Genomic DNA, 17,753 nt, shown 5'->3' with positions numbered 1-17,753 from the left:
CCTTTGCCGGCACTAGAAGAATAATCGTCATGCCTGCTTCGTTAATATCACAAAAAAAAGAGCATTTTGCCAAGATGCAGTTTTTGTTGGAGACGCTTTGACGTAAAAGCAGCAGCACTTGAGAAGAAGAAAACAACGGAGAAATGCTTAAAATCAGAATCCGGAGAGAGTTGTACCATTGTGGCAGTGCTTTTTATGGACCGTGATGTTTGCGTGTCTCTTCGTCCTGATTTTGGTTTTGCGTCCTTGCCAAAAAAATATATAACCGTGTTGTCCGTTTTCTTTTTTTTTTTTCTTCTTCAACACGAGTTTCCCCTTTTAAAGCCACGACTGCTGCAGCATCCCCAAAATGTACAGAGCAAAATGGAGATGCGTCAGTAAATGCTAAGTCTTTTTTTTTTCTTCATGGCACAAAGAGGACTTCCCACAAAAAAAGAAAAAGAGAGGAAAAAAAACAAAAAGAAAGAAAAATCTTCCAGGTTTATATCCTCTGAGGTTAGTTAGTGCACATCGTTCCCGGACGTCCCATGTGGGTGTTTTTTTGTTGTTGTTTTTTTTGAAGGGGGTTGGTTGGGTGGGGGGTCTATAGGTTCTCCCCGGGTTGGTACTGCGGCTCGGTGGAGGTGAAGTAGTCCTCTAGGAAGCCCTGTAGGTACTCGAACGTGGGTCTCTCCTCGGGGTCCTTCCTCCAGCAGGACAGCATGAGCTCGTGCAGAGAGCTGGGGCACTCGGCGGGACAGGGCATCCGGTACCCCCGCTCCACCTGGTCCAGCACCTCGCGGTTCACCATCCCTGTGGCAGAGAATATTGAAACATTTATAATTACATTTCAGTCACTTTTGTGCTGGGATGTGGCAACAGTTGAAGATGCCAGTCGCCACGGAAACCAGTGAGCTCCTCCTAAAACTTGACTAATTAAAAAAGCGTCAAAATAAAGCGACAAATTAAGGAAACAAGGATGAAAACACAACAAAAATGTGACGAAAAAGTGACAAAAAAGTGACAAAATGTGATGAAAAAGTGAAAAAAATGTATGAAAAGAGAGACAAAAAAAGATAAAAAAGTGACAAAAAAGTGATGAAAAAGAGACGAAAAGGTGATACAAAGTGACAAAAAATTGTCAAAAATTGAGACCAAAAAGTGGTGAAAAAGAGACAAAAATGTGACGAAAAAGAGACGAAAACGTGACGAAAAAGAGACCAAAATTTTACAAAAATAGAGACAAAAATATCTATGAAAATATAGACAACAAAAGATGAAAAAGTGACGAAAAAGTGATGAAAAAGTGACAAAAAGTGACAAAAAATTGATGAAAAAGAGACGAAAACGTGACGAAAATGTGACGAAAAAGACAAAAAAAAATCAAAAATAGAGAGAAAAATGATGAAAAAGAGACGATATGTGATGGAAAAGAGAAAACAAAATGTATGAAAATAGAGACAAAAAAAGATGAAAAAGTGACAAAAAAGTGACCAAAAATTGACAAAAATAGAGACAAAAAATGATGAAAAAGATGAAAATGTGACGAAAAAGAGACGAAAACGTGACAAAAATGTGAAAAAATTATGAAAAAGAGACGATATGTGATGGAAAAGAGAAAACAAAATGGATGTAAGAAATGCAACAGAAAAGCCACAAAAGAGAAACAAAAAGTGACAAAAAGGCGGCAAAAAATGTGATGGAAAAAGAACATCAATAAAGTGATGACAACACGGCAACAACGCGAGGAAAAAAATCCCTTTACATCAGATAAGCTGCAGCCAAGAAGCTTTTAGATTTGGGTAAAGCTGAACTTGAGAGCTTGGTTCAGACGGGGGGTAAGAGGTTAAGTACGGTAATCTAAGTAATCTATTGTGTATCTTATGCTGCATTCATGTGAACTGGGGAGCTTGTTCTCCTGAGATATGGTTGGTTGTGTTGTGCTTTTTATGTCAGAAAGTGGGGATTTTAATTTCACTAAATACAATGGTCTTTAATCACTGAGTAGCATTTTACCTGAGCTAAATTTGCGACTCGCGTCTCAAAAATTTCATGTTGTAATTCTAGTATTAATGTTGGGTATTTCTCTCACAATTATGTTGCTCCGATGACAACTTCATTTTACACTAAAATCTAGAAAGCAGCAGTGTTACCACAAAGCTCACATTACACAATAACTGAACAGCTGATTTCCACAGTCAGGTGCGGAAGTCGTGAAGCTCGTTTTGACCAACAGTGGTTTCCCCCAGTTGAACGATTTCCCCAATTCCAGAGGACCACATGAATACTGTAAACACTTCTCGTATTTTTCCCCCCAACAGTCGACTGATACAGATCACTGCTGTGGGAAGTACGGTCCACTGAGCGCTATCCTCTTCTTCTTACTGCAGACTTTGTCTTATTGTGATACAATATTTAATTTATCTGTTCATCACTGTTCACATGGTGTCTCCTGTCCCCCCCCCCTCGGGAATGCCTGTCTAGATCGAACGTAGGAACCTGGCTGAACGGAGGAACCGGCATTCTGGAATCTGAGGACTGGACGGTCTGTGATCTTGGCCCGTCTGCTGAGGGATCCTTCGGCCCTGGGTCTCTATAGCCTGTCCGTCCACGGGAGTGGATCTCTCCTTCTGTGGTTCTCCCCAAGGTTTCTCTTTTCTCCTGCCGGGTTTTTGAGTTTTTCCTTGCCGTGCTGGAGAGTCTAAGGACGGGTGACGCCCACGCCGCTCGTCGCCAACTCCTATTGGACATTATATTTGCCTGGATTCACCTGAACTTTTAATTGTATTTATTGTTTGGTGCAGCCCTGTGAGGCATCTGTTGTGATATCGGGCTATACAAAACCATTAAACTTAAACTTAAACTTACAGAAATAGACAATATCAGCTCAGCTCCTTCTTGCATTTCAAGAGCACCGAATGGAAGAGATTTGGAAGATCACGTCCTTTAATGATCCAGTGCCGCTCTCTCTCTCTGTGCCATTTATTTTTTTAAACAGTCACAACCTAGTATTTCTATTATTATACTATTTAGCACCCGTTTTGATAAATGACCCCCCATTGTGTCATTGTGTATGCAGGGACAGCAATCACTTTACCTGGATATGGGACTCTGCCTTTAGTAGCCAGTTCTGTCAGGAGCACCCCAAACGACCACACGTCTGACTTTATGGTGAAACGACCGTACAGAGCTGCCTCCGGGGCCGTCCATTTGATCGGGAACTTGGCCCCTGCACAGAACACATGGTAAAAACACACTGACAAAAGCTTTGAACTTGGACTTGTAAAGTGAACAAACTTCCCAAAGATCTCCAACATGAGTGATCAGAAGTGAAGTGTGACGCTCTCACCCTGTCTGGCCGTGTACTCGTTGTCCTCGATGAGCCGGGCCAAACCGAAGTCCGCCACCTTGCACACCAGGCTGTCTCCCACCAGGATGTTGGCCGCGCGCAGGTCCCGGTGTACATAGTTCATCCGCTCCACGTAGGCCATTCCGGCGGCAATCTGCACACGCCCCAGGGAGGTTTCCAGGGTGTTTATTAAAGCAACATTATGGCACAATTCCTGCTGTATAACATAATTATTCAGGCTCAGAACTATTTTTAGCACTGGTGTTTTCTACTGTATAACATTAAAGGGGCTAGATGCAAGTTGGCCATTTTATACTCACTACTGCCACCTCGGGTCATAAGTGTAACTGTACCTTCTATGTTAGAGGGATATTTCAGGATTTTTGACATAGGACCTCATTTCCTAGTGAGTGTTGCTGGTACCTGGAGATATTTTTTTTTGTAATTCAAGCAGTTCTTATATTTGAAGAGTTTCGTGGCGCTAGGCTAGTGCAAGGCAGTGTTAATTTCGTCGACTAAAATATTTAGTCTTAATTTTAGTCAAAGTGATATTTTTTCCGACTAAAATTGGACTAAAACTAAATTAAAAGTTTTTCATGAGACTAAAACTATGACTAAAATGTCCAGATATTTTAGTCGACTAAAATAAGACTAAATAAAAATGAAAAAGAGAGACTAAAATCATCCAAACTTGTATTGACCGTCTGAAAGAGCCTCAGATCATGTAAATTCACAGCCAAAGGATCAGCTCTGAGCTTTGTTCATGTGGAGCAGCTCCATGAAGCAGAGGAACCAGATTAAATCTGATTAGAATAAATATTATCAATGCAAAGTCGACTAAATTGACATGCAATTTTAGTCGACTAAAACTAGACTAAAATTGAACATATTTTTTTTACTAAAACTAGACTAAAATCGAATTACATTTTCGTCAAAAGACTAAGACTAAAACTAAATTAAAATATGTAGTCAAAATTAACACTAGTGCAAGGCTAGCGCATGTCTATGGTATCAGCTAGCCTGCATTAAAAACAGTCTGACCCGCTCCACAGAGCACCTGAGGCAAATCACTTATAACACCAGACTAACCATATAAATGTCTGTGTCGATAGAATCATATTTGGAATATAACTGACCTGCATCATATTAATGATCGCATTTTGAGGGACTATTTTCTAGCAGATCACTCCGCCGCTGCGTAGCTTATACAACCACGTAGCGGATGCTACTCAAATATAAGCTAGTTTAAATGCAAAATGGTTAAAATGACTCTATCGACACAGACATTTATATGGTTAGTCTGGTGTTATAAGTGATTTGCCTCAGGTGCTCTGTGGAGCGAGTCAGACTGTCAGACAGGCTAGCTGATACTGTAGAAATGCGCTAGCCTTGCACTAGCCTAGCGCCACAAAACTCTTCAAATATAAGAACTGCTTGAATTACAAAAAAAATATCTCCAGGTATCAGCAACTCTCTAGGTAACTAGGAAATGAGGCCCTATGTCAAAAATCCTGAAATATCCCTTTAAGCTCGTGCATGACGGCGCTTCGGACCCGAAGTAACAACTGTTACACTGCAAAAAGTAATTAACTAGATCAGTATAAACATCTCAATTTGAGCACAATAATCCAAATTTTAGCTGTTTTGACTAGGTAAGAAGTTCTTGGGCATTTGTCCTAGATTATTTCACTTGTTCAGAGATGTTTCTGACTCGTTTCGATACATTTCGTCCTTATTTCAGGTAATTTTCTTACCAATGGGGTAAAAAAATTGGTCTTATCTCATTGGCAATTTTACTTTCTTATTTCAAGCGAGATTTACCTTAGAACTGGTCTGAAATGTCCTCAAACAAGCAAAGTAAACTTGGTCCGATCAGAAAAAGTGTCTAAATGAGTGAAAACCGACAAAAACAGGATACATTTCCTCAATTCAAGTCATTTAAGCCAATGCTTGATATTTACTTTTTGCAGTGTACAAGGATTTTAGAGGCAGTTGTGGTGAATAGGTCTGGGCTCATTCTGCAGTTTTTAAACTCCATATAGTCCCTTTAAGGGCCCGATAAAGCGTAAGACTATAGCATAACTTTTTGTGCTTAGTAAGACTGCACTTTGAGATCCTGCCACTCCAGACTTAGCGCATTTAAAGTGGGAAGTACTTTGGAGATGTTATACAGAACAGCCTTTTTCCTCCAACCAAACTCTGCAACCAGTGGGGGTGAAGATGTGTTTTTGTTTGGGTCACAAAGGCTGACCCGCACCACAGTGGGACCGGCTGTACATCCCTTCTCTCTGGACATGAACATAGTTTAATTCACGATGGGATCAATAAACTTTTTAGTTTGACCCGTGAGAGCCCATAATGCACGGAAGAACACTTAGATGTACAGGAGAGAAAATGAATGAGAGGCTGTCATATAAAACCACACCTCAGTCGACCTCTTCTCTTTCAAAAAGCAGCTGCACTAATGGAAGCTGACCACCACGTTTGGAGCTATAGTTTTTAGAGTTTCTTGTAGGTTTTCTCTGCTGACGGACCCTCTCACCCAAAAACCTAGAAAACAATTGCTCCTGGAGCCTTGTAGAGGCCACAGTGATGGAAAGTAAAGGCACCATCAGAGCCGTGGGAAGATATTTTAGTTAGAGGGCGCTGAGGGACAAAATTTACTCCCAAAATACTTTTTCTGTGCATAAATCCTATTTATTAACCTCTTAACTCCCGCCTGAACCGAGAGCATTTTCTCCAGTTCAGCTTTACCCAAATCCTGTAGGCCAGTGCAACACCTCATTTGAAAGACCTAAAAAACTAAATGGATATTTTTCCTCACATCACTTGTTTTGTTGGGCAGTCATCTCATTTTTGTCAAATTTTCGTGACTTTTTTGTCAAATTCTTCACATTTTTTTTTGTCAATTTCTTATCAATTTTTCGTCCATTTTTTCTCACTTTTTTGTCAAATTTTTGTCCATTTTTGTCATTTTTTGTAAATTTTTTGTCACTTTTTCGTCAATGTTTTCTCACTTTTTTCACATTTTCATCCTTGTTTTCGTCTCAGTTTTGTTGCTATTTTCACACCTTTTTTCCAGAAACTTTTGGATTGGGGTAAAGCTGGAGAAAATGTGCTCGGTTCAGGTGGGAGTTAAGGGGTTAATATTGCCTGCAGTTCGCAAACTATCCACCAGGGGGTGCTGCAGCGACCTCAGCACCCTGGGTTCCCACGGCCTTGGGCACCATGCTGACCACTCACACAGCCAAGTTTGTTTTTCCACATAAAAAGTTCCATAAGGTTTTTATTGTAAAATCTGCTGAACTCGTCATAGTTCCTCTTGAGGCGCTACACGTTGGCCGTAACATGTTTGACACTTGTGACTGTCGCTTGTGGTTTGTGTGACCGTCACTGTCACCTCAGCTCACATCACGCTCGCCTCGCACTGTGGAGCATCTATCCCACTAATAAACACCAATGCTTTTGTCACGACACGTTTTCTTACCTGAGCAGCCATGTCCACTAACTGGGGCAGACGAAGCATTTTCCCAGCATCCCCTTTGAGGAAGTCTAATAAGCTACCTGTAAAACAAAATCATGTACAAAGAATATGTGTAAGCACCAGACCACATTCGCCATTTTAAACCTTCCTTTCATCCAGTCTTGAATTCAAGTCCTAAGCTGTTTGAGCTGACCCCATGTCTGGATAAAAAAAGTATTATCCTCGACGTCTTGCATAATATAGTGACTATAAGACAATACATTCAAATTATACATTCAAATTGGTAAATACTGTATACAGTATTAAGGCCAGGATGAGCTAGTCAAATGCTGGTATTCATTCAATCTTTATTAAGGACACAAGTGAGAACACATGATCCATATTTATGTTTAAAAGAAAAATATTAAAACACTGCAGATCATTGCAGCAACAAAACAAGGCACCAGCAATTCTCTAGCTGCCACACACATAAAGACACGAGCGCCAATGATTCCACATTTTTGACGTGAATCTCACTGAGCTGATCACAGGACACACCAGAGTCCGTATAATGCCGTTCTGAGAGTCGCTCAGTCTACACGTAGATTTTCCTATGGCTACTTTTGCTTAAATTTGAAAAGTTTCCCTTCAAGAGTGTGTCCACAAATCATCCAAACAATCCACAGTTCTTGACAGACCCTTGTCCAGACTTAAAATCAATTAACTTACGAGCCTATAGCCAGAAGTGAAGTGTACATTTATACATAATTTTAAACTCCAGTGTATTAAAAAAGTCATTCCCAAGCTCTGATAAAGACACCCAAAACGTTTTAAAGCAGTACTAAGTAACTCTTGACCCTAGAGGCCATAAGCGCAACTGCAGGTGTCGTAGCAAGTTACGATTTTTTAACTTATTAATTGTCTTGGAGAGTAAATACTACGCTGACAGAAAAGGCGAAGGGAGAGAGGGATATTGTACATCCAATTATACAATGAAAATATTTTTTGCCCTTCAAACTTGACTGTAAATACTGTTTAAAGTGACGTTAGCCCGCAGTTAGCTTTGCCCGTTAGCATGTTAGCTTCTTCTTCGTGATTCCATTAGTGTGTATTGGTGGCTCCGGTCCGGTGGCAGTCAAGTTGCAAACATGGTTTTCTGGCCAGAGACACCAGGGGGAGATGAAAGACCCTCCAATCATTCCATAAACACTTGTATTTCCCCCACAGGGACTATGAAAAGGATTTATTAAGGTAAACACGTTACTTAGTACTGCTTTAACCTTAAAGGTGATGATGAATTCAGAAGATCGTACTTGTAGCTAGTACAAGCTTGTCGTACCTTGGCTCATGAACTCCGTGACGATGTAGATGGGCTCCTCGGACACCACCGCGTACAGCTGCACCAGCTTCTCGTGGCGGAGCTTCTTCATGACCTGGGCCTCCTGTAGGAAGGCCTCCGGGGACATGGTGCCGGGTTTCAAGGTTTTGATGGCCACCCGCGTCGTCCCGTTCCAAGTGCCTGGACGGTAAAGGAAGGGCATAGACACAGATTGTTTTTCATATGAACAATGGGGTTTAAAGTGTGCTACAGACTTAATGAACTACCTTTAAATAATGCTTATTCTAGTTTTGAGTGAACATACCGGAAGGATAAGAATCACAAAATTTGATACAACACCTTTAAGAGCGTTTGTATAGACATGATCAATAAAAAGATCCAGTTGAAAAAGATGCAGCATCAGTATGACAGTGGAAAGAAAGCCTAAAATCTAGGGATGCACGATAATATCGGCCGCCGATAATTATCGGCATTTATTGGCATTTTGGCACCATCCCCGAAAAAAAATTTGGCCGATAATTAGGCCCGATAATTCTAAGCTCAAATTACATTGAATCTGCGGCTCCAGCCCGCTGCCTTTCTCTCGGCAGGGGCGCCGCCCCGCACGTCCTGCAGCCCGGAGCTGCTGCAGACTCAGGACAGCACATTTACAGCAGCAGATATACGCTCTCCACGGCCGACTTCTGCACAGTTTTAGCTGAAAAATACGATGAGTATTCCAGCGAAGCAGCTGTGCAGGCCCTCTCCGTGAAGGAAGAGTTTTTTGACTTTTTACACCAAAGTCACTTCAACATTAGCACCGCAACAAAATGAGAAAAAGACGAGGAAATGTGAATCGCTGATCCGCTCACGTAAGTTACTGGAACAGAGCGGGGCCAAAAAACCCATGTATTATCTTCGTATTTCTGATCAAATAAACACGATAGCCCCACGATTGAAGCGTGATATTGCTTGGTAGAGTTAATACATTTTGGGCCGAACTGTGAACTGTTATATTGAGTTCTTGTCACAAAATAAAGTGCAAATATATATATACATAATTATCGGTGTCATTATCGGTTATCGGTATCGGGACATGCGGAATTATCGGTTCAAATTGGCATTATCGTGCATCCCTACTAAAATCTATTCAGGTTGGACGGTGTTGAGGGACAAGATCTGTGCTTGTTTATTTATTAATATTGCCAACAATGCGCACACTGCACCAGGGGGCGCCGCAGCTACCCTCGGCACCCTGGGTTCCCACAGCCTTGGAGGTAGCTGAAATAGAAGTAGCTGCAGTCCTTACCCATCCAGACCTCGCCGAAGCAGCCCTGTCCCAGCTTGAGGTCCAGCCGGAGGGATTCACGAGGGATTTCCCAGGCGTCCCGGGCCAGGCCCTGGGTCTGGGGTTTGGACACGGGGCACACGTCTGTGAGGGCGTGGCACAGGCCGTCGGAGTGCTCTGGAAACAAAGAGAGTGAGGATAAGACAAAGGCTTTTTGCCAAAACTGGAATATACGGACACTTTATCATTGTGGGCGTAATCTGAATTCTCTATACCAGCCATTCCCAAAGTCCGGGACATCGTGGACGCCTTATTGTTCAGAAAATCTCACGGGCCCCCCAAATCATAATAGTTTACACCATTTAAAGGAATATTTAATAATCTTACAGCTAAAATGACATTAAAAGGAACATCTAGCAAGGTTAAACTGGTGCATTTGTCCAGATAAATGTATTTTTTCCATTCACAATTAACTTTTTTCAATGTACTTGTTTTGCAGACAAGTTTTGGGGGCCTTCCTGTAGTGCTTCTGAGGCCCCCCAGGGGGCCCCGGATCCAACTTTGGGAACCACTGCTAGATACAATGGCCAATGTTAAATAGTGAGTCCAACATGATATTGACTTGTCATTCCATAAATCACAGTTAAACAATGCATTTTTGGGCTCAGTACTTATCTTCAGTACATTGCTGAAGATAAGTTGTACCGTGCCACCCAAATACTCAGCATTCATAGTATTCAAGTACAGTTTTCTACAAAGACAATTTTTACTCTTACTTGAGTGACTATTTGGGCCACTACTTTTTACTTCTACTTGAATAAAATAACTTTAAAATAACATTGCTCTCATATTTTGACTACTCTACCCAATGGATGTAATGGACAGTGGTTAGAAGATACAGTATTTATCCCTGGACACGGACTATAGATACAGACGGCATCTCTGGAATCGCCCATATATGGTCATTTTTGAAAACAGTTAAGGGGGAAAAACAATTTTGATAAAATGTCAATTTTCTCTAATTATTCAAAAACAACTGTAACAAATTCTGAAATATGAACATAGTTTCTACTTAATAATGATACAAAGACATGGGGAGGAGCAAAGTGGTTCAACAGCCCATAAATACATGAATAACGGAGGATGCTAACTTGATGCTACATGTTAGCATGGGCTAATGCTAACAGTTAGCTAGCGCTAGCTACAACTGCAGTTTTTTCACTTCTACTGAACAATCTGCTGTGAGAAAATATCCATATGGGCCCGATTTACACTTGACTTTATTTATGTGATAAATAAGTTGATATTCCTCCAGAAAATGGCTAAAAAGAGGGAAAAATTGTGTTTCTCTAAAGATTCTATTTCCCCCCTTGACGAAGCCACGCCCCCTTCTATGACGAGATGGCGTCTGTGTCTATTCACCCCTCTCCCCTCAGGCAGGAGGCTACGGTCTATCAAGACCCATAGATCCCGCCACTTGAACAGTTTTTTCCCTCCGCCATCAGACTCATGAACAATAAAGAGACCTAGTAACTCAGTACAGACTGTAATCTGATCCACTGCTATCACTTATTACTTTATCACTTAATATATATATACTTTATACACCTACACAATAATCAATATTCTTATGCATGCCCCTAAAGCCTTATAGTTTAAAGTTGTATAGCTTATTTTTATCCAAACGCTGTGCTTTATGTTTAATGTTGCACGTCTTCACCGGGAAAAATCCCTAGTTTGTGAACCTGTTTACAAACAATGGCAATAAAAACGATTCTGATTCTGATTGCATAACCCTAATGCTAATAAAAACTCAAAAGTGTTCATTATCACAGCTTCAAGAGACTACTTTTGTCTTGCAACAATGTGTGTAGGTTGAAATGAGAAACCAATTAGAAACCCAAGGAATGATAATCATATAAAATCTGAATAGAAAGTCCAAATACTTTAATGCTTCTCCTTCATATACCCCTGTGTGTGTGATGGCTGTGCGATACTAACTGCGGTAGTGGAAGACGAGCTGCTGCAGACTGGTGAACTGCGTGCGTGACGTGATGTAAAAGCCTCCGCTGTCCAGCTTCCTGATCTTGTAGTGCTTGACGTTTAGGCCTTTGGTGTTGTCGTAGTCCAGGACAGACAGACAGTACGCCCCTGGGGGAAGAGAGGGAAGAAAAAAAAACAGAAATAAAACACATGGGCAGAGGTCAGACAGAGGGAGCCGTGAAGCTGTGTGGAGAAAGAGAAGGGCGACAGCTGCTTCGCGGGACGTTCCGGCAGACAGCTGGGAGAGGGAGCGCCCCTGTGACCCCAGTAAACGACACCGCGGCAAGACGGGGCAGACAAGGGAGAGTGATGACCCAGACTAAACAGGTGACCGGGAGAGTGATAGGAATCTGCAAACGGGGCATTTCATAACATCACATTTTATTTCCATCCACCAGTTGCAATGTGTTCAACTGCCTTTGATTTCCACATATTGGCAGCACTGTAGTCAAGCTAACCATGTGTTTGATACAGGGCCGTGTTTGGGTGGAGTTTGCATGCGTTCTGTGTCCAGGTGCTTTGGTTTCACCCAGCAGGTTATGCACAAAAAGACTCCAGTAATCTTCACTTTACTGCGCGGATGCCAAACTACTCCTGGTATTATTACGCCTTACAATATAGTTCCCCCTTTTATCCGCTTAGAAAATCCACATTGTTTAATTTTGTGTAATTATCCTTTGTAGTGTAACACTTCACGTAACCATATTTAAATAGGGAAAACGTGGAAGAGCTTGGTAGCTTCTATCTTGACCTGTTGTGAAGCTATAGAGGAGAGAGGGAGAGGCTAAATGCTAACGCCATCTGCGCTGTGTTTACGTGATTGAAGGCACGGGTGAAGATCAGACAGGTCCTAAAGAACTCGTCAAAGCTAAGGTAAGAACATATCTCAGTATGTAAAAACGGTGGCCTATTCCTTTAACAAATGCTGAATTATGAATATAGTTTTCTACTAAATAAAGATACAAAGACATGGAGAGGAGCAAAGTGGTTCAACAGCCCATAAATACATAAATAACGGAGAATGCTAACATAATGCTTCATGTGAGCATCGGGCTAATGCTAGCGGCTAGCTAGCGTTGGCTACACCTGCCGTTTTTTCACTTCTACTGAACAATCTGCTGTGACAAAATATCCATATGGGCCCGATTTACACTTGACTTTATTTATGTGATAAATAAGTTCATTTTCCACCAGAAAATTGTGTTTCCCAAAAGATTCTATTTTCCCCCTTAGCGAAGCCACGCCCCCTTCAATGATGTGACGCCGTCTGTATCTATACAGACACAGGCTCATTTGAAAGCTAAGACCTATATAACTGATCTAGAAGGATATATTTCCTTGCATTGTTGCCGCATTTTTTGCCACATTTTTCTTATGTTTTCGGCACTTTTCTGTAGAAGCTTTTAGATTGTGAGAAACGCCAAACTGGAGAGAATGTGCTTGGGTTCAGGCGGGGATTGAGAGGTTAAAAAGCAGGTTTTTGCCGCTACCATTTTGTCGTCAAACTATAAACAAGCTAATGGCTAAGTGCACATGCTCATAGTCCTGCATCAGGGGCAGTGAAACAATCGCATTGTGTAAACTTAATATGTCAAATATGTGCACTTCTATAACCAGTATTACTCTTAAATTTAAGTTATGTTTACATCTTTGTGAATGGTGAATTGTATCGCTTGTATTTTAAACGTCTTTGCAGTGTCTGAAAAAGCACTTTGGGTTAGTTTGTGCATGAATGATACGTCACATATGTTCCTGCTTGTGTGTTGCATTGATTTTTCACTCTTGATGATGGGTGAGGGTCAGACTTTTGCTCAAAGCCTTCTCCAGGACATCCCAGTGATTCTCAATGGGCTTAAGGTCTGGACTCTGTGGCGGCCAATCCATGTGTGAAAATAACGTCTCACGCTCCCTGAACCGTCATTCGAGTCTGATGAATCCTGGCATTGTCAACTTGGAATCTGTCCGTGCCCTCAGGGAAGTAGAAACAAATTTATTGATGGAATAACATGGTTGTACAATACATAGAGGTCGTCTGATGATCTCATTCTTTAGACACATAATGCTGCTCTTGACAAACTGTTCCTCGCCCCGCCAAGAGTAATGCTTATAAGTTCTTTCATTTCCCTGTAATGTTTACTGCAGGTATTCATTTGCACAGCATCCATATCTATTGCATATAGACATTCCTCTTTTTCTAACCCCATCAGCCTAAGATCAATCAAAACTCACTCGTCCTGTTCTCACGTCTTGAGCTGAATTAGGTCAAAGGCTGCTCTCCGAAGATTCACCGACACATGCAGTCACTCTTCCCCGTCTCCCAGCTCAGCTCATCTCTCATATCTGTTACAGATGGCACCCTAGGGCCCCTCGAGCCTCCTGCCAGAGCTCCGCCCACTGCTCCCACTTCTCGACGTGCATCGCTTCGAAGCCACGGGGAAACTGTACCCTGTCGGAGTGCGACCCAGTTACTCCCCACTGTTTCCCCGCCGTAATGCACTACAGCAGTTTTATTTTTCTCTTCACATACTGTTACGAGAGAGCGAGAAACCTATTATCCCCCACCTGAACCAAGCGCATTTTCTCCAGTTCGGCTTTGCCCAAATCTAAAAGCTTCTGGACTGGAGCTGCCAGCCTGTAGGCCAGTGTAACGCCTCATTTGAAGCGTGAAGTAAAGCTGCCTTAGGAGAAACACTGCTGTGGGAAGTACCTTACACTGAGCGCTATCCTCTTGTCCTTCTTACTGCAGACTTTGTCTTATTATGACAGAATGTTTCTTTTATCTGTGGTCTGTTCATTACTATTCACATGGCGTCTCCTGTCTGTCTAGATCCAACAGAGAAACCCTGCACACTGGAATTGGACACTGAGGACATGACGGTCTGTGATCTTGGTCCGTTTGCTCAGGGACTCCCATCGGCCTCGAGTCTCTACAGCCTGTCCGTCCATGGGAGTGAATCTCTCCTCCTCTGGTTCTCCCCGAGGTTTCCTTTTTCTCCCCCTAGGTTTTTGAGTTTTTCCTTGCTGTGCTGGAGAGTCTAAGGCCAGGGGACACCCGCGCCGCTCGTCACCACCTGCTGCCGACGCTTACGCTACGTTATGTTTATGTTTGCCTGGATACTAAATTCCCCTGAACTTTACATTGTTTTATTGCCTTAAGGCGAGACACTGCAGGTGAATAGGGAAAAAAATAAATGTAGAGATATCAATTTGAAACTTTTGCTGAACATCACAGATATAAATATGAGAACAAAATGTATTGCATTTTTTCTGTCATTTTATGTTTTCACATAAAAATAAGGCATTTTGAGCCTTAAAATGGCCAAAATTGCCTATATTTTGGGCAACGAAATCAAAATAATGAATTGAGCCAGATTAAATTTTATGGTTTTATTTTATTGACATATTAGTAACTAAGATTTTTTGAGAGGGGATTTTGGATATTTTGTTTAGTTTTTCAATAAACTAATCATCAGTGAAAAAATCTGTAAAAACTCAAACTCCGCCTGTTTTTTTGGTTTCAAAGCTGAATAAATCAGGCTAGGAATTAGATATTAAAAAATCCCTCTGAAAAAACCTTCAAAATATTGTTAGATCTCAGACTGGAAAGTTTGGAGTCTGTGGGAGCTTCTATAAGGGCTCAGGCTCTGCTCGAGTGCAGCTTCTCTCATTCAGAGAAAACCAGCCCTGAAGTTTTGTAGCGAGTGCGCATGCTCGGCCCGTTCTTCGACTCTTCCGCACCAGCGTCTCGTAGGAGGAAAAATACCATATTTGGGTGAAAGCGTCATCACGGGGCCCCTTAGCAGGACACGTGGATGTAAAATCTGTCAATATTTATGAATGAATACCCGCGGGAAAGACGGCCTTTCTACGCGGCGCAGCAGCTACTTCCGGGTTGCCCCCACCTCGCAGACAAAACATCATAAAATAAACATCATGCGGGTGAGTTTTGTCATTTTTATATCTGACATGAAAACTAAGATGTAAAAGGAGGAAAACAGATAAAAATCTCCACTTCGACCACGGCGTTATATTGGACTTTACAAAACCATTGATTGATTGAAAGCTTCAACCTTCAAAACTCATAGTAACTTTTTCATCACCGTGTTTTTGGCCCCTTTGTGGATGCAACACTAGATGCCGCCATTGCTGTAGTACCTCCATATCGCCGCTAGTTCCCCATTGAAAAGCATTGGACTTTAGACACGTTAAAAACAACTTCAAAGCCTGGTCCCAATTTTTTTGGAACTATCTGGAGCTAGATATTCCTCCTGTGACAACGTTGGGTTAGTTACAATTAAGGGGTCCAGGCTGGTTTTCGTAAGAATTTTTAAAATCTTGAATGAGGGTCGGACTGTTAGCATTGGAGCTGCACGAGCTACACGTCACACAAGGGCCGAGTCTACAGGGAAGATCCCGCCCTTATGCCCTTTTAGGAACATGCTTCGTCAGAGCTGGGGAGGGGGAGTCTGTAAATCCTCCATGATTTCCCCCATGAGCGTGGTCATTATGGTAAATGGGGAGGAGTGAGGAGGAGCTGTCCATTTATACATACAGTCTATGGATCGATGCTTATCTACTTTTTCTTTTTTTTTTTGGTGGTTTGGTCTTTTGACTGGGCTCCTGATGGGAAAAGCATGTCTTTTGAAAAAGATTAATGCTGTTGTCTTAGCTTTGACCTGACAAAGCACTACATCACTGCATCTGCAAGATCAGATATATACAACAAAGACTTAAAGAGACTAGATGCAAGTTTGTCATTTTATGCTTACTACTGCCGCCTCAGGTCTTATGCGTAACTGCAGTCCCTATATGAAGCTCATTGTCAATTCTTGTTACTTGTCGTGTTTTCGTCACTTTTTTGTTCCGTTTTTGTCATGTTTATGTTGCTTTTCCAGCACATCTATGTTGCTTTTTTTGTAACTTTTTCGTTGTGTTTTTGTCGGCCTTTTGTGGCTTTCTCATCACTTTTTAGTTGTGTTTTTGTTGCTTTTTAATTGTGTTATAGTTGCTCCTCCGGCATGCTTTCGTCTCCATTTCAAGGCTCTTTTCAATTAGCTTTTAGATTCAGGTAAAGCCAAACTAGAGAAAACGTGCTCAATTGAGGTTAATAAAAGACAGAAAATTGACGTCAATTAAAACAGTAAACATGACATTTTTAGCTGAAGATACTTTCATAAATGCTTCTTATTCTCGTCTCTCATTAAGATGTTGGGTTTTTCTTTTTGCTTTTTGAAAAGATGCCAGTACAAGCCCAAAACATAAAAAAGCGCCAAAGGCTTGCGTCAAAAACAGCTAACGACTTAATTAGCAGTTTCTCCCCCTTTCAAACCTTCTCCCTTAAGAGACACTTAAATTGAAGTACTTCTGCAGCGTGGAGTACACTCAGGGGACTGTGGGTAGTTGCATCACTTCCTCAGTTCACACTTGAGCTTAGAGGGCAAACTGATTTATTTACTTCTCTTGATAAGATGAAGTACAATGGCCTCGGATGTTCTTTAGAAGTTGTGCTGCTTTTTATCGCTGTCTTGTTACTTGACGACGTTCTGGCTGTTGCAACAAAGCGCCTCCTCCGTGTGGGCCGAATAAAGGTTTTCTTTTCATATCGTAATTTAGTGGAAATAATGTCTGTCTCACACAAAGTAACACAAGATCAAAACCAGGTCAATGCACTGCAAAAAGTAATTAATCAGTATACACATATGAATTTGAGCACAATAATCCAAATTTTAGCTGTTTTGACTAGTTAAGAAGTTCTTGGGCATTTGTCCTAGATTATTTCACTTGTTCTGAGATGTTTCTGACTCGTTTCGATACATTTCGTCCTTATTTCAGGTAATTTTCTTTGCCAATGGGGTAAGAAAATTGGTCTTATCTCATTGGCAATTTTACTTTCTTATTTCAAGCGACATTTACCTCAGAACTGGTCTGAAATGTCCTCAAACAAGCAAAGTAAACTTGGTCCGATCAGGAAAAGTGTCTAAATGAGTGAAAACCGCTCAAAACAAGATACATTTCCTCAATTCAAGTCATTTAAGCCAATGCTTGATATTCACTTTTTGCAGTGTACTTGGACCAATAAAAAGGCAAACAAAGAAAAGTTTTAAGTTAAAGGGACTAAACAGGGGTTAAAAATGTTAAAACTAAGTATTCCCAAAAGTGATGGAAACTTTTCGTCACGTCGCCACATTTTTGTCATATTTTTGTTGTTTTTTAAATTATTTTTTCTATCATTTTTTGTTGTGTTTTTCTCACGTTTCTGTTGACTTTTCATCCTCTTTTTCTCGCTATTTTGATGCTTTTCTTTTTAGCTTTT

The 17,753-nt window shown here is 41.3% G+C and overlaps 1 protein-coding gene across 2 annotated transcripts in view; it reads right to left on the bottom strand.

Moving 5' to 3' along the window:
- Positions 1-387: 387 nt before the first annotated feature.
- Positions 388-17,753, bottom strand: part of LOC306980053 (proto-oncogene tyrosine-protein kinase Src-like) — a 69,394-nt gene continuing 52,028 nt past the window's right edge. Inside the window, exons 6-12 of one of the 2 annotated variants that reach the window (XM_079579281.1) lie at positions 11,399-11,548; positions 9,419-9,574; positions 8,131-8,310; positions 6,816-6,892; positions 3,329-3,482; positions 3,077-3,208; positions 388-792 (exon numbers count right to left, since the gene is read on the bottom strand). In XM_079579281.1, the coding sequence (XP_079435407.1) occupies positions 584-792; positions 3,077-3,208; positions 3,329-3,482; positions 6,816-6,892; positions 8,131-8,310; positions 9,419-9,574; positions 11,399-11,548 (1,058 nt within the window). In that variant the 3' untranslated portion in view covers positions 388-583. The remainder of the gene's footprint in view (positions 793-3,076; positions 3,209-3,328; positions 3,483-6,815; positions 6,893-8,130; positions 8,311-9,418; positions 9,575-11,398; positions 11,549-17,753) is intronic. The other variant, XM_079579280.1, reaches the window with a different exon arrangement.

This window comes from Gobius niger, assembly GCF_951799975.1.
Source record: "Gobius niger genome assembly, chromosome: 20".
In the NCBI taxonomy this organism is placed as follows: domain Eukaryota; kingdom Metazoa; phylum Chordata; class Actinopteri; order Gobiiformes; family Gobiidae; genus Gobius; species Gobius niger.
This window is presented reverse-complemented; position numbering and strand designations above follow the sequence as displayed.